Below are 21867 nucleotides of genomic sequence, written 5' to 3'. Positions count from 1 at the left end.
GTCTGTAATAGGGTCCTAATGTTTCCTGAAGACAAGCAAGAACAACTGAGTCAGCCTAAGAGAATAATAAAAACTAAAAAAAACTATCTATCTATCTATATATATATATATATATATATATATATATATATATATATATATATATATATATATATATATATATATATATATATATATATATATATATATATATATAGATAGATAGATAGATAGCAAAGACAAATCACAGCGTCAAACAAAACATATGAGTTCCATAACCAGATAAAGTTTGTTGAATTCAGCAGAACTCACTAGTTCAACTAACATCAACTCTTAAGAACTTTCAGCTTCTCCTTTTTTGTGTTAAAATGTTGAAATAGGTAAACTATTGCTCTTATTCCCATTTCATGGACATATGTTGAATTTCCATGTCAATGGTAGACAAAAATAAAACAAAACAAAAACAACAAATCCCACCAACATGTAGAATGTTTTCTCCCATGAGGAAATGCTTCAACATTCCTGGTTTTTGTCTGTGCAGTGATCCTGGACTCCCATGTTACTTGACTGCATGATGAAGGCCACATGAGTCCGGAGGGTCTTCAGTAAAACGCTGTGCTGTGTTTTTGTACATGTCGTCTTACTGCAGCTGGCTGTGTTGTGACACAGGAGCGTGGGAAACCAAACCGGCACGGCAAACGAAATCCAGATCACAACGTAAGAGGCTGGAATATTCACGTTTAAACTGTTGCCTCCATACATGTGACCTGTTTTAATAACTTACACTATTAGAATCTACTGTCAGTCCAGTACTGTGAAAGGAACCTACATCAGGTAACGCTGTGAGGCTTTAATGTTTCATCCAGGTTCCATTAATTAGACTCACCATGTCCCTGGTTGCATCTTCTCTGTGTTTAGTTTCAAAGTTCTTTGTTAAATCTCTTTTCCCACTATGTTGATACTGCTGAGTTCTCTGCATTTGGGTCCTCAGCCATAACATATGTCAAAAGGAGCTAATTCTAAGTCTTATTCAGACGATACAAGCTTTTTGGCATTTTTAGTGTTTTCTAACATTCGCTGACAAAACGACCTCCTTGAAGGTTCCATTCTTTTCAGCCAGTTTCCACAGCCAGCGTCTTGTTAAAGGCTCTGTCCATTTCAGATCACGCAGCCTCCAAATGTGGACGAATGTGGAGTTGTATTATTATTTTCTTGTGCTTCAATTAATTCGTTTTTTTCTTCCTTTCCTTCCATCTGTCTTACATTTATAGCCTCAGCTAGTTTGCAACGTACGTCCCCTTTCACGTGAACGCCGATGCAGGAAGGTTTGACGGATGATTTACAAGAAAATTAGGAGTGAGTCATATTTGGTGGAGGCAAGTGTTCAGGCACTGCCAGTCCTCTGGGTTATAATTTGCTTTTGTTAAAGAAGCATGGCACCAAGACAGAGGGCAGCTCTCTGGGCACAGCTGAAGCCAGATCCATTAAATTAAAAAGGGAAAGGATAAAATTTGATAGTTAGTCTTGGATCGATTAAGAACTTCAGGTTTGCGGTTCTAAAGCTGAATTGAATATTTGATCACTTTTTCCTCCCAGTTTTTACTGGAATTCAGAAGCCATATAGTTTAAGACTGTTTAAGACCATTCTGAATTAAATTTAAGACCTATACTACAACAGAAATGTTCAAAAGAAAATGTGAGCTTTTAAATAATAGTAATGGTAAGATTTCTTGCACAGAGTGAATGTAGCATCGTATGGGTTGGAAACGGAAGTGAGCCAGTGGAAAAGATGAACGTCATCAAGCAAACCAGCGATAAAGTTACACACAAAAAGCTAGCTGACAAGGGGATGTTAGCAGCTAGTTAGCCGTAGCTCCCACCGCCTCGAGTCACAAAATGCAAAGGAGATATCTATCTGTACGTGACTTAAACGTTTGTCTGACAGAAAATTTCAGGAGAAAAACAAACTATATAAACTGTACAAGATTAAATAATCCTGCAAACAAGATTTAAGACCAACTTACACGTTGACATAAATGTAAGACTTTTTAAAGTACTTAAATTTAAAATGTTGTTTTATCTACACATAAAATAACATCAGAATCAATGTAGCGGAGCAACACAGAACATGCCTTTTCATTGCAAACATTTTTCCTCTTAACAGTTTGTGCTTCTTTCTACACCGAGCAGACCAGCAGGAATCAGAAACGTTAGCTTATCAGCTCCGTTAAAAGCACACACCAGGTGGGGTTTTCATCCAAACAAAGCTACATTCTGTGATTCTTATCTATCGGCTTCCCTTGGTTGAGCTGAACGCAAGTGTGTGCGTATGTGTGTGTGTGTGTGTGAGCGTGTACGTGTTGCCCTTCTTTTTTCCAAGGAAAACAAACAAATTTGACCACATTCCAGCTGCCGCCGACACGCTCACAGAGGTAGGCCTGTGTACATCCAAGTGCAAACACATTCGGTGCGTCTGAATTTAGGTGAGATGAAGAATGTCAGGGCGGGGGATCTGACGGCCGTTTCTCAGCCTGTCACGGCCTTCCACTGGCTGCTGAGTTTGTGTGTGACAGTGCAAAGTCTGCTGAGTCTCCTGAAAAGTATTGTAGTCACATGATGTTACAGATATAGCGGAAATTTTACAACAGGATGTTCAGCTGAAGAAGGCTGCAGTCTTGCAAAGCTCTCCGGGGGCGGAGGGAGTGGGGGGGAGAGATTTGAGCTCTCAACACATATTATCAGAACTGCAATTAACAACCAGCTTTGAGACGTAATTACAGCGAACAAGCCCAGGCTGTGAGTCTCCTGGGTCTCTCTGGAAGGAGAATATTTCTCTGGCTGTGGCTGCAAACCTCAAGAAGGGGTTTCTCCATCTGCGCTAGTTCTTCCACACACATCTGGTTTAGTCATAAAAATCTGGCTTAAGGTACCTGGCAAAAGTATTTATACAACATTTTTGCATTTTTTTTAACACTACAGCCACAAACTTCAATGTACTTTCCTGGTGGGATTTCAAGTGAAAGTAAAGTTGTGCAGAAATGTGAGGTTGGGGGAATTGTGCACGATTTTCAAAATCTTTACAAATTAAAACTTGAAAGTTGTGGGTTGCTTTTTTATTCAACCACACAAACACCTAAACGTCAGAAGTTTGATGACATATCAAACTTAAGTAAAAGCGATTAGGCCTGCCACGATAACAGTTATTGCAATAAATGATAAGAATGTTCTGAGACCATCTTCAACTAATATGATGGTAATAATAATGCAAAAATTTATGATCTTTAAATTCCAATGAACATTTAACACTGGAACTGGAAGACATCTTAAATATCCAACATAAATAAACAAAACAAATAAAGTGGATACTGAAGTCTCTGTAAACTAGTTGAGACCAACCAGACTGAAGGTTTTTGTCATCCAGACATGAGAAAAACAATCATGCAAATAGAAATTATGGAGTTCATTTTAATTTATCATGCAATTAATTAATTTATTAGTTATTACGACAGGCCTCCCTAACCTGATACTGACCCTTTGTTTACTTGGTATCAGATCAATACCCCCAAACAGCAGTGAAAGACATTTAACTGTTAACACATACAACTATTACATGCTCTGATCTCATTGCCTGGGCCTTTGTAATGGTATTGTATCCATGTCAATTTCCTTTAATTATATGATAATTAAATAATTATTATATGCAGCTGAATCACCAAACAAAGGTAAAGTCCAACATATATGAAAACATGAAAAAGCAGGTCAAGATTTCAAGCCTATTATTTGGTTCACTGTAGAAAGTAAAAGTTGAAGAATCATTATGACTCAAAATGTTTTGTAAGAAGTTCAAACCTTTATCAGCTATGATGGTATCAACATTAAAATCTAGAAAACAGTTTTTTCCCCCCCTACACTGCACACTTTTATTGAAGAGTACATGCAAACAAATGTGAGGCTTTTTCTGTCCTCTGTAAGAAATAAAAATCTGAGATTTGTGTTTGATACGAATGTAGTGGTTTGAACCTTTAAACTGCAGCAGCTAACGCAGCCGCTTCAGGCCATTTCTTTACCTTAAGCTGCCCGAGGCAACACAACACAGATGAGCGGCTAAACATTTGGTCAAGAAAATGAAAAAGGAAATCCCTCTTGACATGAACAATTTCTACAACCATCATCTTAAAACAGCAAGCTAAGCTAAATCTGATCCTCCTAATCAATGCACGTTATTTAGCCTCCCATGTTCTCAAGTTATATTCAACTGAAACACTTTCTAATCTCTCTCTCTGACAAGCCGCTAAATGCTCCGTATAACAGAGGAAGTATGCTGGTAATATTATGACTATCTGCGCGAGCAGAGACATGTTTCACAACGCTCAGTCGCAAGCTAGCTCACTGCTGCAGTCCTGGTAGAAACAAGAAGAGTAGAATTGGAACAACAAAAAAAAGCTTTTAAAAAAATCGAAAGTTTGGACCGGTAAACTTGTTCCTCCTAAAAGAGTAGAGGAAGTGTTCAGCCAGCTGACTAGCAACACACATCAAAGCCCACATTCATGTACATGTAGCCCAAGCATCAACTCCAGTTAGCAGGAAACTGTGGTGAAAAAAAAAATGCCTCCAGGTACTTCTGGTTTGTTTTAGAACATGTATTTCTTGTAGAAAAGTTGTTACCTGACTCTGAATTGATGCAACTCTAGCCTGAAGTGCATAAAACAAGAGAATATTGTGTTTATTTTGTTTATTAAACTGAGAAGCACAAATAAAATAAAAAAATAAGCATGACTCAGCAGCCTGCAGAAACACCTCCTGAGTCAGTAATGTGAGGCAGTCATCGTCTCTGTTATGCTACAAGACCTTCGTATCTCTTGTTTTCGAAGCATCGTTCAGTTTCACAACATTTATTTCTACACAGTTTTTCCGTTGAGTCTGAGGAGTCTGGGTTTTTCTTCTTCAGTCATCCTGCTCTACCGTCCCACTGAGTGACCCAGTTTGGGCCGAGCTTTAACTTTCAGACATGGTCTTGACACACAGGAAATTCGTGGTCAACTCAATGACGGCAAGGGCTTCAAAATGAGCCCACAGCATGAGTCCTCCACCACCATGCATTGTGTTTGTGCCAACATGCTTCGTTTGGTTTTTCCAAACATGAAGCTGTGTACTTTGGTCAAATACAACATAATAAATCTGCTCTCATCTTTCCAAAGGACATCTTAGTTCATTCAGATCATGGCTCTAACTGGATGCAAACAAGTGCCAGGACTATCTTTAATGTCATACATATATGGGACAGAGATGTGGGTGATTTTTTTTCCGTCTCACTGTGGCTCAATAATTTTATTGTGCAGAAATGTCAAAGGATAACAGAACGGCTTCATGGAGCCACTTTTAATAAGTTCAAGCCTCGTGGCGTTAACGTAGGAATGAAAAACGACAATGACATGTTCTTTTAGACAAGACTTCAGCAAGCTTGACCTGCACACATGCAAAATCTTATCAAGTATTTTGGTCTAGTTTCTAGTGCAACAATATCTTAGTTACTTGAAATAAAACCAACTTATAACTAACTTCCCACAGGAAAATGTTTTGTTCTACTGGCAGATTGTTTCACGTATAACTAGTATTTTTTTCCTCAGTGTTGTGGGATTATTGACTTAAAACAAGCTGCTACATCTTGCTGGAAAGTTACTTGTTTTGTCTTATTTCAAGGGATAAGATATTTTCAGTAGAAACTAGACACTTTAAGCATTGATCCAGTAAGACTTCACGAACCCAAGTCATGCTGCTAGGTTTTGCTCTTGGCAATACTTGCACTGTTTTTCAAGTTGTTCAGTTCATTAATTTTTGAAATGAGCATTAATTTTGCTCATTTTCAAAATTAATGTTTGCTTGTGAGCAAACATTCATTAAGGAATGCTATGTTATTGCATTTTAAAAAAGAGCTGAATAATGTGTTTATTTATATTTTTTTAATATTGTATAAGCTGAGATGGATTAATGAAAAATCTGCATAATGTACAAATTTAGTTTATCCAATCAAGTGATTAATCGTCAGAATTAATCACTTAATTCTGATGATTAGTTGATCATATTTTTCCAGAGTACATTTCCGAACCCCCCTTTACTCCTATTACATGTGCAAGTCAGTTGCGTTATGTCTCTGTCAACTTTGGACATCTACAGACTCAAAGATTTGCTGCTTTTTCAAACTGGAGAGCATTTCTGAGCATCCATTTATAAGGCTTGCAACAGACTGGCCTGGACTTTGACTGGGACATTCTAACAGATAATATTTGATCCGTTCTGCTGTAGGTGAACCTCACCCCTGTCTAAAGTCTGCTGCAGCCTCCAATGCCTTTTCTTGCTCCATCCATCTTTCCATAAACTTTAAACAGCTTTCCTGTCCACAAGGTTTGAAGTTGAGCCATACTGTTTCTGCTCCACAACATTCTCCCTGACCTGTTTACCCAAATTTCAGCGTCTTCTAACGTGTAAAATGTACTTTTTAATGACCTGTAAGGTAGAGACTGGAGGACAGCAAACACCAACTGACCTTGATTGGGTCTGTGCTGAAGCAAATCTTTCTGCTGGGCGGCGGGGCCTCCTCTTCTTCGGGGAGACCGGGCATCTCGGAGCAACTGCTCTCCGGCTGATATGCCTCCTCGTCTTCTTCGTCATCCTCGTCGTCCAGCTGGCTTCCCCCTGAATCCTCCTCGCCGATTCCGCTGTAAGCACTGATTTCTATGAGATCTCCCTCCGAGTAATCCTCCCTGCGCGAGCCGTCCTCGTCGTTCTCGTCCTCTTCTGCTTCTCTCCATTCAGAGTCTTCTGTCTCGCCGGAGGAAGGCGGAGGTTCTTTCTCCCGATTTTCTAGTGAAACATGAACCTCAGCCTGCACCAACGTTCCTCCGGTTCCCTCATTGGACACGTCCTTTTCTTTGGCCTGGGACTCCACCATAGTTGAATCCGTTTCTTCGCTTCCTTCCACCTGGGACTCAGATTTTGCCTCGAATGAGGCTGACGTTACAGTCACTGTAATCGAAGGCGTTGATGAGTTTAAGTAGTGGTCTAATGACAGTCCAAACCCATCGTTTTCTTGGCATGTAGCCTGTCCTGCAGCGCTCCTTTGTACAGAACCTGCTGCTTCCGGTGGCACAGCTGCTGTGGTGTTTGTTGTTTCTGCTGTTATCTCCTTTTTGGCCTCCTTACCAACAGAATGTGCCTTTGAATGCAAGAAAGATCTGTTTTAACTCAGTTAATTCAAAGGGGTTTTTTTTATGCAAGTGTTCAACACTTTTTACCTTTTTTTCAGCTGCATCTCCTTTAGCTGGAGGTTTGGGTTTTGGCGCTAAGGCAGGGGCTGACCGACGCTGGGGGAGGTAGAGGTTGTTTTGCACGTCACCCTTTTCAAACGCCGCGCTGAGCTGGCTCACAGTGGGGCTGACCGCCTCACTCGGGCCAACCGAAGCCGCAGCAGACGGAAGGGTAGCAGGACTGGGCGCTGGAGGATCGTCCAGTCGGTCTAGAGCTTCTGTTGACCCATTAAAGCGGGCCACAACGTCTAGACGGCTGTCCTGAAAGCCCGAAGCACGCTCCTTTTTCAGCAAGATGCGGTTGGTAGCGGCTTGCTTCTCCTGACAAAGAAACACCAATCAGTATCAAACCTTAGGGCAAACGGATTAGAGGACGCCGACATATTGAGGAACTAACCTGTAGAGTTCGTTGTTCAAAGATTCGCCTGGTCTCCTGGAGCTTGGACAGACCAAAAGATGAGTTTCCACATTCTGATCCTGTTTTAGAGTCAAACCTGTTGACTCTCTCTGAGACTGAATCTCCAAGTTTCAGCAAGGCGCTGTGGTTGACATTCTCATTGAGACTTGAGGCCCTTGGAATCGATAATTTCAGTGCCTCTTCCTTACCTACAAATGACAAATGATTAACTAAACAAATAGTTTAAAACGACCTAATCAGGATGTGCCCCTGAAGGAGCCTGCTTACCTAACATTTTGGCACCATCCTCTTCATCACCTGGAGACTGCATCTGCATGAACATGTTCTTGATGCGGTGGACGTTGGACCCGTACCGCTTGCCCCTTCCAGTCGGGCGGGGGAGAAGGGGAGGTTTGGAGCCAGGGTTGGGAGCTCCGTTGGCGGCATTGTTGAGGTGGTCGGTGGCCTTCTTCAGAGCCGCTAGCCCCGCCTCGTAGGCATTGCGGTGAGGCGAGGGACTCCGCAGGTTGGAACCGCCGTTGTTCCCACCAGAGGCCCCGTTCCCCCCTGTGGCCGATGGGGGTTCAGTCTTCATCATTTTTGGTAAGTCAAAAGCCCCTGGGTGAACGGCAGATTAACAGGGATAAAGGGGGCCACATCCTGGTGCTGCTTTACATTCGCCTCCTGTAAACAGAGCAATGACAGCTGTTGATATGTGTCAGGTAATTTTGCTGTGGGTCAGTTTGCCCCTTCGCTGTTTGGTATCTATACTTTGCCATTTTGTCCCCTCCATATTTTATTTCCTACTCATAAACCAACAACATTGTACCCAGGAAGTTATACTTGGGCTGGACAATAAATCAATAAGAATATACATTGCGATAGCAACGTGGTCGGTATCAATAAATAATATATCTGATCCAGAACTCTGGATCAAATGTATTACTCTGATCCAGATCCGCGCAGCATTCTGGGGAATGTAGGCAGAGGAAAGTCTTTAGCTGCTCAACCTCACGGTTGGTGGCATCAGCTAAACTCACTGACTCACTTTTTACGTAAGTGCAACAACTAGTTGAGTAACTCGTGGTTACCTAGCAACAACTAGTTGAGTAATTTGTGGTTACCTAGCAACAACCTATTGAGTAACTTGCGCAGCAGCAGTTTCATTTAAAGTTTTGTGCCTCATAGCTGCTGGAGCAAAAACTGTCGATAACAGAAGAAAGGTCACGCCACCAGTTTGAGAGTATTTCAGATATTGAAAACAAAAATGAATCAGTAATTATTGATATCGGCCAATACAGATTCTTATATCATGATTTGTTTCTCAGCCATATCCTCCAGCCCTAAGTTATGTTACTTCATTGTTACTTCATTGTCAGAAATTTTAGTACATAATGAAGATCAAGCTTTATAGAAATGCTCAAATCTCTCAAATAATTTCACTTATTTTCTGTTATCTGAAGACTTACACTTCATTCGTCTATTTTGGTTCTGATCCCAGTTTGGGCCAGTCGACTCTTTCAGAAAATGACGTCTGATAAGCTGAGAATATACGGCTAGGGAAAAGATCCATAGAAACACAACAACAGATGATGAGTTGGTTATAGAAAATAACTTCAAGCCATTTATTGTATAAAACGTCTTTTTGTTGTTGTTGTTTTTTTATGAGGATCAACACAATGACCAAAATCACAAGGGTATAAAATGGCAAAAGCGGCAAAAAGACCAACCCCTATTTGTTTTGTTAGAATATTTCTAATGACAAAACACAATGCTTTACATTGTCATTTTTCATAAAACATAAACAAAAACAATAAAAACATATATAAAGAACAAAACAGAGGGTCCTCTAAACATGGCACAATTACAGCTGCCCCTGTCTGTCCTGTACACCATTTCTGAGCGATGGAGACAATCGGCTTGGATTCTTATTCTTGTATGATGCATGAGATGTTAATCAAGGTTTTGAAAGTTATGTCTTCAAAACCGTTAAGATTTTACGTCATACCGTATTTATGGCTAGAAGAGAAAACATGATAATTTTTTGCGAATTATGTATAGATACAAAAAATGCAAAGTTGGCTGTTCAGAAATATTTTGGATTGCATAAAAAACGGACGGTCATGATGTGTAAACTAAGATGCACCAGTCATCACTCTTAAAATGTTAGTGCTGTATTCAGATGGCAGTTGGTCAGAAACCAGTGGCGTAATATCTACATAATAACCGCCTGAAAGCTGACTGAGCAGATAGTCTGACTGCTTAACCTATGTCTTTTATAACAATAGAGAACATTATTATGAATGCAGTCATTAATTTCTTTTTACTTTTAGCTGCAGTAGACATTTCTGTTGTAGAGAACAGCAATGAAATTATGTCCTGTAATTTTGTTTATAGTTTTAGCAGAAATTGTGTCAAACTGATATATTCACAGAAGGTAAGAATCACATAATGAATGTGGACTAAATGATTCAAAAGGTAATCCGTCAGACAAATACATGGCTGCTTGTCATTGTGATAATCCTTTCACAAAATGTATATTCTGGAGACTCCGATGACCTTTTTAATAGTTAAAAGGATGAATCTCATTTTTTTCAGCCGTGTCTGTGGGATTTGTGTGAAAAATCACAGCTGAGGTGTGAGGATTTATACCACCAGTGAGTCTAAACTGGACATATAACATAAATTTGCTCTAAATTTGACATACTTAACAAGAACAGTGCCAAAGAGGCACTGTCTGAGAGCTGTCCAAAAAACTCAACTGGTCTTGCAGGTTCTCAATCAATGGAGTGGAAATGGTGGTGATGATGTCACCAATACAGACTGTATTTGGGTCATGTTTCATCACACTACTGAAAAAAAAAAAACATCCATAAAGAGTCTTAAATTCATTTATCTAAAATAAAGGCCTTAATCAGTTTAAATCAGTTTAAAAAAGTAAGTTGATATTTAAATATGTTAACCACAGGTCTTACATTTTGTTGTGACTGGACTATTTTATCTTGTGTGATTTCATACATGTACTTTTTTTTCTTATGGAACTTTCCTTTCAGGCAAAAGTTTGAGTCATGCCCAGACATATTCACTGTGTTCTGTGCCTCAAGGCAGTTGGAGCTACAGACAATTATTTGCTAATATCCTCTTGGTACCTAGCTACATAGCTTTTTTAACTTCTGTTGCTAACCCATACAAGGCTAAGTGCATTTTGTGCAAAGAAAACTTTTAAGCTTGGCACTACAGGGGTTATATGTAGCGTGAGAAGCATGGCACCACCTCCAAGAGCCACAAAGATTTAGCGTTTTCGGTGCCTCATTATCAAGATCCCTCAACCTCCCCTATATTTACAGTTTTTTCTATCTTAAAAATAATTCAACGTGGCATGAAAAAGACCTTAAAAAGTCTTTAATTGGACTTGCTGAAACTAGATATCTTGAGAAAGGTTGTGTGACATTTTGATGTCTTGATCAAACACAATTTACTACTTACAGGTGGGTGATGCTGAGGTATGCCAAGCAATTAATGATTTGACTTTTAATATGGATGAAGAGACTGTAATGAAAATAGCTACCTGAGCAGATAGCCTCGCTAACTCATAAATTGCAGGGTTTACCCCAGAAAACCAGTGGTAGGGGTGCGAGGGCAGTCCACCAACACAATGTTTTGTGTAAAATCTTTTTATTTGTAAATGACAAAATTTCAAAGCTGCACCATCAGGTATCATAATTTGGAAATAACAGTGTGTGAGGCCAATGGACAAATGCAGGGACGGCACAATTGGTGCGCAAACCTTCGTATCCAGTTCAATGTGTCAACTATAAACCTAGCTTTATCCGTTTTTACTGTCTTTGTTACTGGTGTATAAAAAAAAACCCTAAATTGAAATAAACAAACAGTACTTAGCCTGTTGGGGTGGGCAAGTAAAGCCTGATGGCCCGCCAGGCTTATAACACCCTGAACTGTGCTTTTCTAGCATCTTTTTTCAAGGTTATCATCTGTTACTGCTCAGTCTGTAGTTGTATTTACTGCAATCAAACTCATACAGGTGTATCTAAAGATAAATTGCAGAACAATAAATAAGGCCAAGCATGTTTGTATGCCAGCTCATTGTAAACAGTGCTTAAAGGCGGTCTGGGGAATAGCAAGGAGTGTTTACGCTACTGTCTGGTCCCACAGCAGCTCCTGATGGCACTGCTGACACACATACACACTGCAACTGCAGTCTTGTGACACTTTTTTTTGGCCAAATAATGGATTCTTGCACACTGATCATGTGGAGCAAATATGATGCAAACAATCTTTACAGAGGCCTAGAGGAAAACACACACACACACACACACACACACACACACACACACACACACACACACACACACACACACACACACACACACACACACACATATGCATAGAAAAACACACAAAGAAAAGCAAACGGCTGCTCCGCGGCTCCTCGCCTCTTTCCTGTTATTGTTACCATGAAGCTGGTGGCTCCTGTTTTAGGTGAAAAACACAGGAGAACAAAAGCTGAATCCAGTAACCCCCCCTCTGCGTGACTTTGGTGCATCTCTTCTTCTTTGGTGAGGAAGAAACAACAAACTACAGCCGCAGTGGTCTCCCAAGAACAACTCCATCTGCCTCCTGCTGGGTTCCTAATTCCCTGTGGTTTGGAGCTGTTTCCTGCTATTCAGCCTGGATGATCACTCCTAATTGCGTCTTTGTTTTTCTTCCTGTTTAAAGATGGAGACTTTTGCTGTTTGGTGAGAGGCAGCTAGCAGAAATGTATGTCTAGGCCCCAGTTGGGGGTAGCAGAACGTGTAGAACCCGTCCAAGGATTGATGTGGCTCTAAACGGAATTCTATTAGAACCTGTAGACTTCCTTCAGTCTGAACCTCCTTGCTACATGGCAACAGGCCAACCGACTGCGTCTCTGTGCAACCCCAGGTGTTACATTTTAGTTGTTAAAATATATTTTTTACTCACACACATTAATTTGTATATGCTCAATAATGGGAACATTCTCAAAACACCAGCAGCTTCATTTTGGTAACAAATCCCACCTAAACATTTTGATAACAACCTAACTAAAAATATTGGTTAAGTCAAACGGACATAAGTGTCATTCATTGTCAATAGCTGCCTCAAGGTTAAGAAGTTTAGCTTGCTAGCAAGTTAGCTATTCTCTCTCAGAGAACAGTAAGGATGACATGTTTATATGTGTTGTGTTATGACTACATATGAATATAATTATAAAACCCGGTAACACTTTATTTGAAGGGGGGTGAATAAGACTGACATGACACTGTCATAAACATGACATAACATCTGTAATGAACATCAATAAGCCTTCATGAATATTTATGACTGTTGTCATAAAGCGTCATTTGGTAAATTATGATACTTTTAATACAAAGTTGACATTATTCAAAATGTCTTTGTTATGACAAATTGACATTAACCAAGAAATCATTACTGGTATAAATTTGTTATAAAAGTATTACTGATTGCACTGTAAAAATTAGGTAACTTTATGTTATTAAAGGTAAAGTTTAAACAGTAATGATTTCTTGGTTAATGTCAAGTTGTCATAACAGACATTTTGAATAATGTCAACTTTGTATTAAAAGTGTCATAATTTACCAAATGACGCTTTATGACAACAGTCATAAATATTCATGAAGACTTATTCATGTTCATGACAGGTGTTATGTCATGTTTATGAAAGTGTCATGACAGTCTTATTCACCCCCCTTGAAATAAAGTGTTACCTAAAATGCTAATAAAAGTTTGTCTGGTTGAGACTTGTGGTTGAGAAAGTTGACTTGTTGCAGCAAGAATTTAAGATTGGATCTAGATTTAACTCCTTTAGTGACAGTCACTTGCTAGCAAGCTAAGCGAACTAACTTTTACTAAGTTCTTTATGAAATTCTTTCTTAATGATATAAGTCAGGATCAAAAGATCAAAACATTTTTGTTAAGAAGCAAACTGTTATATAATTACTTTACGATAAACCGATAAGCCTTTAGGTTTCTGCTGGATAAGACAAAACAAATAAGAATAGCTAACTCGCTACTAAGCTAAGCTACACTGACCTTGTCGTTGTCAATCAACGGCACAACTTCAGTGGTGAAAGTAAAAGGTTTTCATGTCACCTTGTTAGAGTAGATTAAAATTTCACTACTTCACAAATGCTTTTCTTATTTTTATATCTTCACACAAAGAATAAAGCAACTTGCTAGCAAGTTTGACCTTAGCGCTTTTGCTAGACTATTTCTTAGCCACAAGCTTTATGACAGTTCTTGACTTTTACCTAGTTGATATCATCATTCCTAATAAAAAAAACATAAAATCATATCGGTGATCTGTCTTTGCCTCTTTAAGTTCTAATCTACACCAAAATAAAATGTTTTTTTTCTTGTTGCAGTGATTGAACTTAACACAAACTAATATGTTTGATTAAAATTGAATCAGTTTTAATGACTACTATTCAACATCCTCCAAAAGGTATCTGTATGATGTATGGGTTGTTTTACAAATTAATACATCAACTCAGTAAAAATTAAAAAATCCAAGAAGAATGGTAGAAAAAGTACTTGTGCTGGAGCGAGAATATAAGTTTAGATTCAACTTTACCTAATTAAGCGACAGTGCTAACGCTTAACTCAAACATATAGCAGGCTGAGCCTCTTAACAATTAGTCACTAGCTGCCAACGAACCACACATCTTAGCTGTGGTTGTCAAGGAAAACGTTTTACACGCCAGCTTGTTTACTAGTGATGTTTTATGCCCTTAACCACAACCCACTCATAGCTGCTGTTTTTTTTTACATGCTATAAAGTTAAATACTAACCAGACTAGATAAATTATATGGTCGGGATGTAACTCTGTAAAGTTACATCCCTTGAAGTTACATAGTTGAGTGAGCACAATTTATAAACGGGTTTGAATCTAACTAACTACTTTTCTTTAGCTATTTTTTTATAATGTATCTTCCTAAATATCCATTAAAATAGAATTTCTATAAACCGCTGCACCAATTTCAGCGGTTAAATTCAAAACTGCTTCATCAATGTACAGGGCGGCACAGTTTAACTAATGCTAACTTGTGGGAAAAGGAATCAAGTACGAGCTTTCTTTCAGTAACAGGTGGGGGTGGGGGGATGTTCACTTTTAAGATTTTTACTGGAATCACATCAAATCACCACAACAAAATCTTTTGCAAAAAAAAAAACAAAGGGCAAGATGGAAAACTGTAGCGGTTGAGATTTATTTTAGTTGCTCTGATACAAATAAGACACGGGCTGCTTTTACTTCCTCTTTGTGATATTATCCGTTTATCCTGCAGTACCTATTGCAAATGCATGTGGATGTAATTATGCAAATTTGGCAATTACATCAGTTAGCAACTTTTACAGCAGCTATTAGCTATTTTTCCGACTGAGCAGTGTGCCACACTGGGGTTGAAGGCCTGAAGCAGCTACATAGTTCCCTTATGCCTTGGGCTGGCTCTGATTGTGTGCTTAAACCTGTTTATTACATGCCATAAAAGCTGCAGTAAAAGCCCTGCTTCTGTCCCAGCACTTCCCTTTAATCAGTTCTTTCTGCTCTAGCGACTTCTGTCATCTAAATCCATGGATTCCAGCGCATAAGATTCTCTCTCTTATAGCATCTGATATCAGAGGATCCCGGCCTCCTCCAACAGATGCCACGCGCACCGGGTGCAAGTCGCTTCAACACATCATCTTCCTCATCTTTCCCCACCTAATCTCTTCTGTCCTCCTCATCAAACATTTGGCAGCATCCCAAACACACACACACACACACACACACACACCCACACACACACACGCACACACACACACACGCATGTGCATCTGGCCGGTCACATCTGTCTGCTTGCATCAGCAGCTCCGGTCACATCAGTGTTGTGTGTTTTTCTCCTGAGTGATGCCCGCACAGCATCTCCCCATCGCTGCTCGTCTGCGTGCGTCACAAACACGCAGCGTCCAACAGAAGGCGCATTATAGTAAACACAATGAGTCCGTCTATTCCCACGACAATCCCCGCATCTGTGCAGGAGACACCCGGGCCTGGACTGGTGCGGCTGGGAGGAAGCTGCTGCTGCTGCCGCTGGTCAGGATGTTTGTAGAGGCACTTCTTTATATATATGTATACCTACGTATATTTTCCCGACTGTGCATAATGTATTTGTTACTTTCAGTTACATCGCTAAATATGTGTGTAGAAAAATAGAAAATACATATATTTTTTATTTTATAGTTCAATTTTGATTTTAATTCGAGCATTTTAATACTTATCATTTGAGCCGAATGGATTAAGAAACAATGTCGGGTTCATCTACATCCTCAGTGACAACCATCTCTGCTGGGGAGGCTAAAAATGTCAAATTGCTGATTTTCATAATGGAGTTTGGCGGGGGCGCGTTTGTACAGGCGAGCGGACGTTCCGGATGTGCGCTCGCGCTGTGATTTTTCGGTCCGCCCGGTTCGGACACGAGCAGCGGAGGCCCAGCCAGAGCTGCGGCCGAATAATTCGGTGTCACCGGCTGCTTTGGGAGCCGGAGGCAGACGGTCAGCAGGCCCCGCTGGGTGTCTGCTGCTGAGCTACTGCGCTGCTTCCTTCCTGCAGCTTCCCCCCTCCGTCACCTCCACCCTCCCCTTCTGCCGCTGACAAACAGCACATTTCAAAAGCGGGACGAAAAAAAGAAAAAAGAAAAGAAAAACACCGAGCCGGAAGGTGACCCGTTCCGCCGCAAGTCATACCTGGTAATCCAGTTAGTTGGAGCAAACCCGGTGTCCGTTATGATCTGGAGCGGAGACAGCCCATTGTCCTGCTGTTGTCGCTGATTCCTCCTGTGAGTGCCTGCCTCCTCGCTGCTCCTCCTCCTCCTTTCGCTCATCATCTGTTTTCCTCCATCCCTTTCTCCCCACCTCACATTTCCCTCCTCCTTTCTCCTTCTTGATCAGGGGGGCCTCCACAAAGTTCGTAAAGAACTGGCCAGATGGCGGACACTAATTATAATCTTGGTGTGGCACCAGGGCCCGTCCAAAATTGTTTGAGGGCGGAAGTGGAATCGAAATTGGGGCCCCAAGTTCACCTCAACCGCTGCTATGTTTACATAAATGGCAACCAGCCTGCCTCACAAATAGAAAATTATAAGACAATTAAACATTTTTGAATGTAATAATTATTTGTCTATTACAGATAAATTCAATTCAATTAAAAATACTTCATTGATCCCCATGGGAAATTAATTAACAGAATTTATTGAACACATCTTAAAAAATATATACATATTTTGAAATTCTAAGACTTTTTTTCTCATATAAAGATCAACTTCTACTAACTCAGTTTTAAAGGCTATATAATCAGATCAGGGGTCTCAAACCTGAGGCTCCGGAGACAACAAATGTTTTTAGATACAGATATAATAACAAATGTGGGGTTTTATTATTAATCTTTTCTTCATGGAATAATTGCAATGAATTTCCACAAAAGTCGATGCATAGATCTGTGTTTTGGTGTGATTTTTTAATCTTTTCATTTTTTTTATGTGTGTCTGTGAAAAATAGAAATAAATCTGTGGTTCTTTAAAAATGACAACAAAATTATCATAGTAGATGTGTTTTTGCCAACAAGTCACGTAACATTTGTAGCTCTAATGAATTTTATTTCACCGTATGGAGGGTGAAAGCACTCTTTGGATTGTAAGGTTGCTTGAATATAAAATAAACAGCAAACATATACTTTTTTTTTTTTTCCTGTGTTACTCATTTGGTCCGGCAACTGCATTTGCTGCAGTGCTAAACAACAGCTTAACTTGCTTTTGGCTTGGACCGGCTCTGGTTTCACAGAGAAACTCCCATTTGTAACAGAATTTAGGGAATTTTATTAAAGATTTCTGGTTAGGATTTCATTTAAACCTTTTTCAATGTGTTTTTATGTGACATGCTAGAAGATTCCATCAGAAACGTCCTCGGTCCAAGACATAGAATTTTAAAGCTTGCATCCTTTTAGTGCAACTTCTCTGAATATTATGGCTTTATTCTCGTAATTTAATTTTGTTTTCTTAGCATGGCCCTGTAGCTCCATCGGCTGCCTGACCTTTTATTGTTTTGGAGCAGAAGATAGACGGATACGAACCGTTAGTTTTAAAGGCTGGAGCAGTGTTTCAGCGCCATCTGCTGGCCAAATACATGAAGCGCTGTTCGAGTTCAGTTCGACGGGTGAGAAGTCCAAACATGAAAGTAAATGCGGACAGAAGGCAGCCTGAAGATTCCGCCTCCTGCGGTCTGAAGTCAGGACCAAGAGCCAAAGCAGAGCAGCTGGCCCCTCACCGTCCAGACAAAGGGCTGGGGCCCCTCATCGGGTCGAGTGCTCTGGAAGAAAGAAAGAAAAAAAAAACAGAGGGAAATGATAAAATGTTACAATTAGTTTAATACAGGTAGGAAATGGACTGTACATGTTAATCAACGTAATAATGTTCAATGCAAAAACATGAAAGTCGTCGGATTCGAATTTATACAACAAATGTCTTTTTTTTTTCTTTTTGTTAATTCTTCATAAGTTCCCAGATTTTTTAAATTGGCATTTTAATATGAAAGCAGAATTGTTCGCAATAAAAATGTACCAGCAGAGACTTACAGGCTGCCCTGGTACAACATCTCATGTGGGCACTTTGATATAATTATTATGTTTCAGTGTTTTATTTAACCGCTTAGAGCTGTAGTAATCAAATGTGGCCAGAGGAGGGCAGCACACTGACGTTTTTCCCAAGTGGAGAGGCCGAGCAAAACCTCCATCCATCCCGTCTCTGTGTCCGTTTATCCTTGCAGGCTCTGGGGAAAGGTCCGGGGGCCGGTGGCGCCCTCCAGCGGTCAGGTGGAGTACACCCTGGAAGGGAAGGGCTTTAACAGAGCCCAGTGTCCCTGTAAAACTGGTCCTGTTAAAAAGAAATAATACTAACTGAATTTAATGTGGCACAGAAACCATAACTAATAGGACCCTTGGACTGATTTCATTTTTTATCTTCACAGTTTTACTTTAAAGCGGCAGTATTATGTGTTTTCCAGCACACCGGGTCATTTATAGCACAAACAAGTAACTATGTTACCTTTAGTTGTTATAAAGATGCTGTATAAATCAATTATGATTTAAAAGAAATGTACCTTTGTAATTTAATGCCTTGAATTTCTGCTTTTGTCTCTTAAAAACTCCAGCTCTTTCTGAAACTCTGCCTTCAGGGAGTCATCACAGCTGGGCTCCTGTATTAACTGCTTGTTATTAGCAACTTTGGCCTTGTTTTTTTCTAAAGTCACTTGCGAATTTAATGATTTGCATTTTTTGGGCTTGTGTTTGAACATAAAGTTGCTTCAATGAGCACGACTTTCCAGAAAACAACAACAACAACAACAACAAACTAACTGGTGTAGTTAGTGGTGTGTGTTGCATAGGTATCACTTTAAAATGTATTTAATTTGCATATACCCACTTAAAATAAGCAGGATACATGTCAAGCCCTAGAAACTGTCTGATGTCCATGGATGTGTCAATTTTTTTTTGTTTAAAAAATATAATAATTTTTTAAACAAATTTTTGCTGATTGTTGCTGACTAGTTTGAAGGAGCTGAGTGGAGTTTTACATAATACAAAAAGAGGAGGTGCGGCCGTTTACACGCGTGCCTCCTGATGCACAGCCACTAAAACCACTGGAACCTTTTGCTCTGACGCTGCCCGTCTCCAACCTGTTGCTGAACTGCCCATTCTACGTCCATCCCTGTGCTTTCTTTAGGACGGTAACATGTTTCTGTCACACGTGTCGTGGTGAGAGCTGTGGTGGAGCCAGCAGAGGAAGAGGAGAATCAATGGTGCTTTTGTAAAACCTGAGACCGGTTTCTGTGTTAAATCTGCTTTTCCGGTTTGATGGGAACGGATTCCTTCACTCCTCCTTCAGTTTCTGTTCAGACATCAGGAGGGGAGCAGAAATGTGGCTCCCTCCTGTGTCTGCCTGTCTATATTTATCCAGCTTTTTCCATACATAATAAGCTCAACGTGAAGTGATTTACATTAGATAAGATCAGGAAGTAATCGGAACAAACTATAGTAACACAAAGGGGAAAAAAACTCCCTCCTGTACTGAGCTGAACAGGAGGGACAACCAGAAACATGCATTTAGCAAACTATTGGAATTAAACTGCACTCAGGATGAGGAGGAGAAGAAAAAAAGTTATACAGAAAAATGTAAGATACTGATATGAGTAAAAACTAAAATCACAAGTATAATAAATGAATAAAAATTTAAATATTTGTATTTAATTTTTAATATTTTGCTTAAAAAATTACACACAGCCATAAAACAAAATACAGTAGCTACAATTATTTTCTTGAAGTGCAATAAAACTGCAGATATAATAAACATATGGTTCAAAAGGGGCTAAATAATCCAAAGAACTTAAAAGTCAAAGTGAGCACATTTTTAAAAACATTAGAGGTCTGCAGTAACACCCGAGGAAACTGGATGGCTCAGTTTATTATCAAATAATAACATAGTAACAAAATGTAGTTTATTTATTGAGGTAGGAAACCCAAACATAACAATAAGATCATTGATTTTTCTCAAAGGGTTAATTCCAAGTGTATAGTTTTATGGTGTTAGACATTGCAAAGTGGGCTAACTAAGCTAGCGCTAGCTAAATGACGGAGGCCTGGCATGCAACTCCTGTCCAGTCCACACATTGAGTTACTTTTTTATCAGCAATGTGCAAAAATAGACAGTAGGAGGAGCTAGAGCACCTGAAATGTCTCCTTTGAACAGCAAAGTGCCCTTCTGAAATCTTTTCTGGACCTTAAAAGCATAACTTACATGTGCCTTACAATGCTAGAAAGATCTGACCGTTTTCCAGAGTCAAAAGCATAAAGAGAAGGCGGCCAACAAATAAACAAATCCAGTGTTCAGCATGAACCTCACTGGCTGAACGCTGCGGATGAAAGCAAAAAACAAACAGCGTTATGAAAACATATAGACTTCCTCAGATTTCATCTGATTAGATACTTAAAATGTTTTAGATAGGCGTAATTTCATCAGTAAAATATGACTTGAGTACAATAGGAGCAGATCTTAAATGGTGATTATGAAAATTCGCTTTTTTTGAGCTAGAAAAAAAAAAGTGCAACAAAGCAGAAACAGAACCACTAAACCAGGCTGAGAGGGAGGGAGATCTAGAAAAGAATGTGTTCACATTCCTAGAAGCCGAACTGCTGCTGATAACGGGATCCACCAGAAATTTAACCAAGAGGGGAAAAATAAACCCAGAATAAGTGGAAATGAAAGGAAAAGGATCCATGTTCAGCTGTTAGTTGTAACCTCTTCAGAGCTCAGTTCCTCTGAATCCAACAGTTTGTCTTTGAGTTTGAATCATTGAAGAAGGAAGGAAGTGCTGCTGTGTTCCAGGCCTGCTCCGCTGCATTCTTACCGTCTACAGGATGGAAAGACACAAGAAGGTTATCGAGCTTTCTGGGAAAATGCCAGAATGTTTCCGTGACAACACGGTGATCAACAACAAGCTTCTAACAGCAGCCATGAAGGAACAACAGGATGACTTTTAGCATCAGACAGGATTTAATGGAGTCATCATCTTTCTCCTAGCCAAGGTTGGGAGTTGCTGTGGTTACAGATCCCAGAGGGAAAACTCAGACAATAGTCTCCCCAGAACAACATTCGACTTGCTCCAGAGGGTTTCCATGGCACCCACAGGTGGGTGGCGCCCTGCAGCGAGCATCTGCTGACTCCTGATTGATCCAGAGGAAAGAGCTTTCAGTCCAACTGGACTTCTACTGGAATATTTAAAATGTTATCACCAGTTTCCTATATTATTACAAAATGCTAAACTGCAAATTACTCGAAAAATAATTTAAAAAAAAAACCCCCGCAACATCCACTATAGCTGCGTTTTCATTGACTTAAAAAAAAAAAAAAAAATCACAGATTGGAATTCAGAAAAATGAGCTTAATGGAAACAATTTTGAAAAAGCTAAAGTTTCTTTGATAAAAGGTTTTTGCATTGCCATGAGGGGGATTTTTTTTCCCTGACTGTATCGACAGAATCATATTTCAATTGAAACATCATATGAGTTATGTGATCAAACAGGATATCACTACTGGCGTAAA

At 39.7% G+C, this 21867-nt stretch overlaps 1 protein-coding gene across 2 annotated transcripts in view; it reads right to left on the bottom strand.

Moving 5' to 3' along the window:
• The window catches only part of LOC106933009 (neurabin-2-like), a 30800-nt gene extending 14096 nt beyond the window's left edge, over positions 1 to 16704 (bottom strand). The window contains exons 1-5 of one of the 2 annotated variants that reach the window (XR_015764070.1): positions 16463 to 16704; positions 7969 to 8364; positions 7681 to 7889; positions 7272 to 7604; positions 6524 to 7192 (exon numbers count right to left, since the gene is read on the bottom strand). Coding sequence is in view for 1 of the 2 variants with exons in the window: in XM_015012027.2 (XP_014867513.2) it covers positions 6524 to 7192; positions 7272 to 7604; positions 7681 to 7889; positions 7969 to 8278 (1521 nt within the window). In the remaining variant the exon portion in view is untranslated. The remainder of the gene's footprint in view (positions 1 to 6523; positions 7193 to 7271; positions 7605 to 7680; positions 7890 to 7968; positions 8365 to 16462) is intronic. The other variant, XM_015012027.2, reaches the window with a different exon arrangement.
• Between the last annotated feature and the right edge of the window lie 5163 nt (positions 16705 to 21867).

The sequence above is a fragment of the Poecilia mexicana genome, unplaced genomic scaffold, assembly GCF_051168715.1.
Source record: "Poecilia mexicana isolate PSO_F unplaced genomic scaffold, ASM5116871v1 scaffold_8, whole genome shotgun sequence".
Classification (NCBI taxonomy): domain Eukaryota; kingdom Metazoa; phylum Chordata; class Actinopteri; order Cyprinodontiformes; family Poeciliidae; genus Poecilia; species Poecilia mexicana.
The sequence above is the reverse complement of the archived record's forward strand: the minus strand, read 5'-3'. Positions and strand labels throughout refer to the sequence as shown.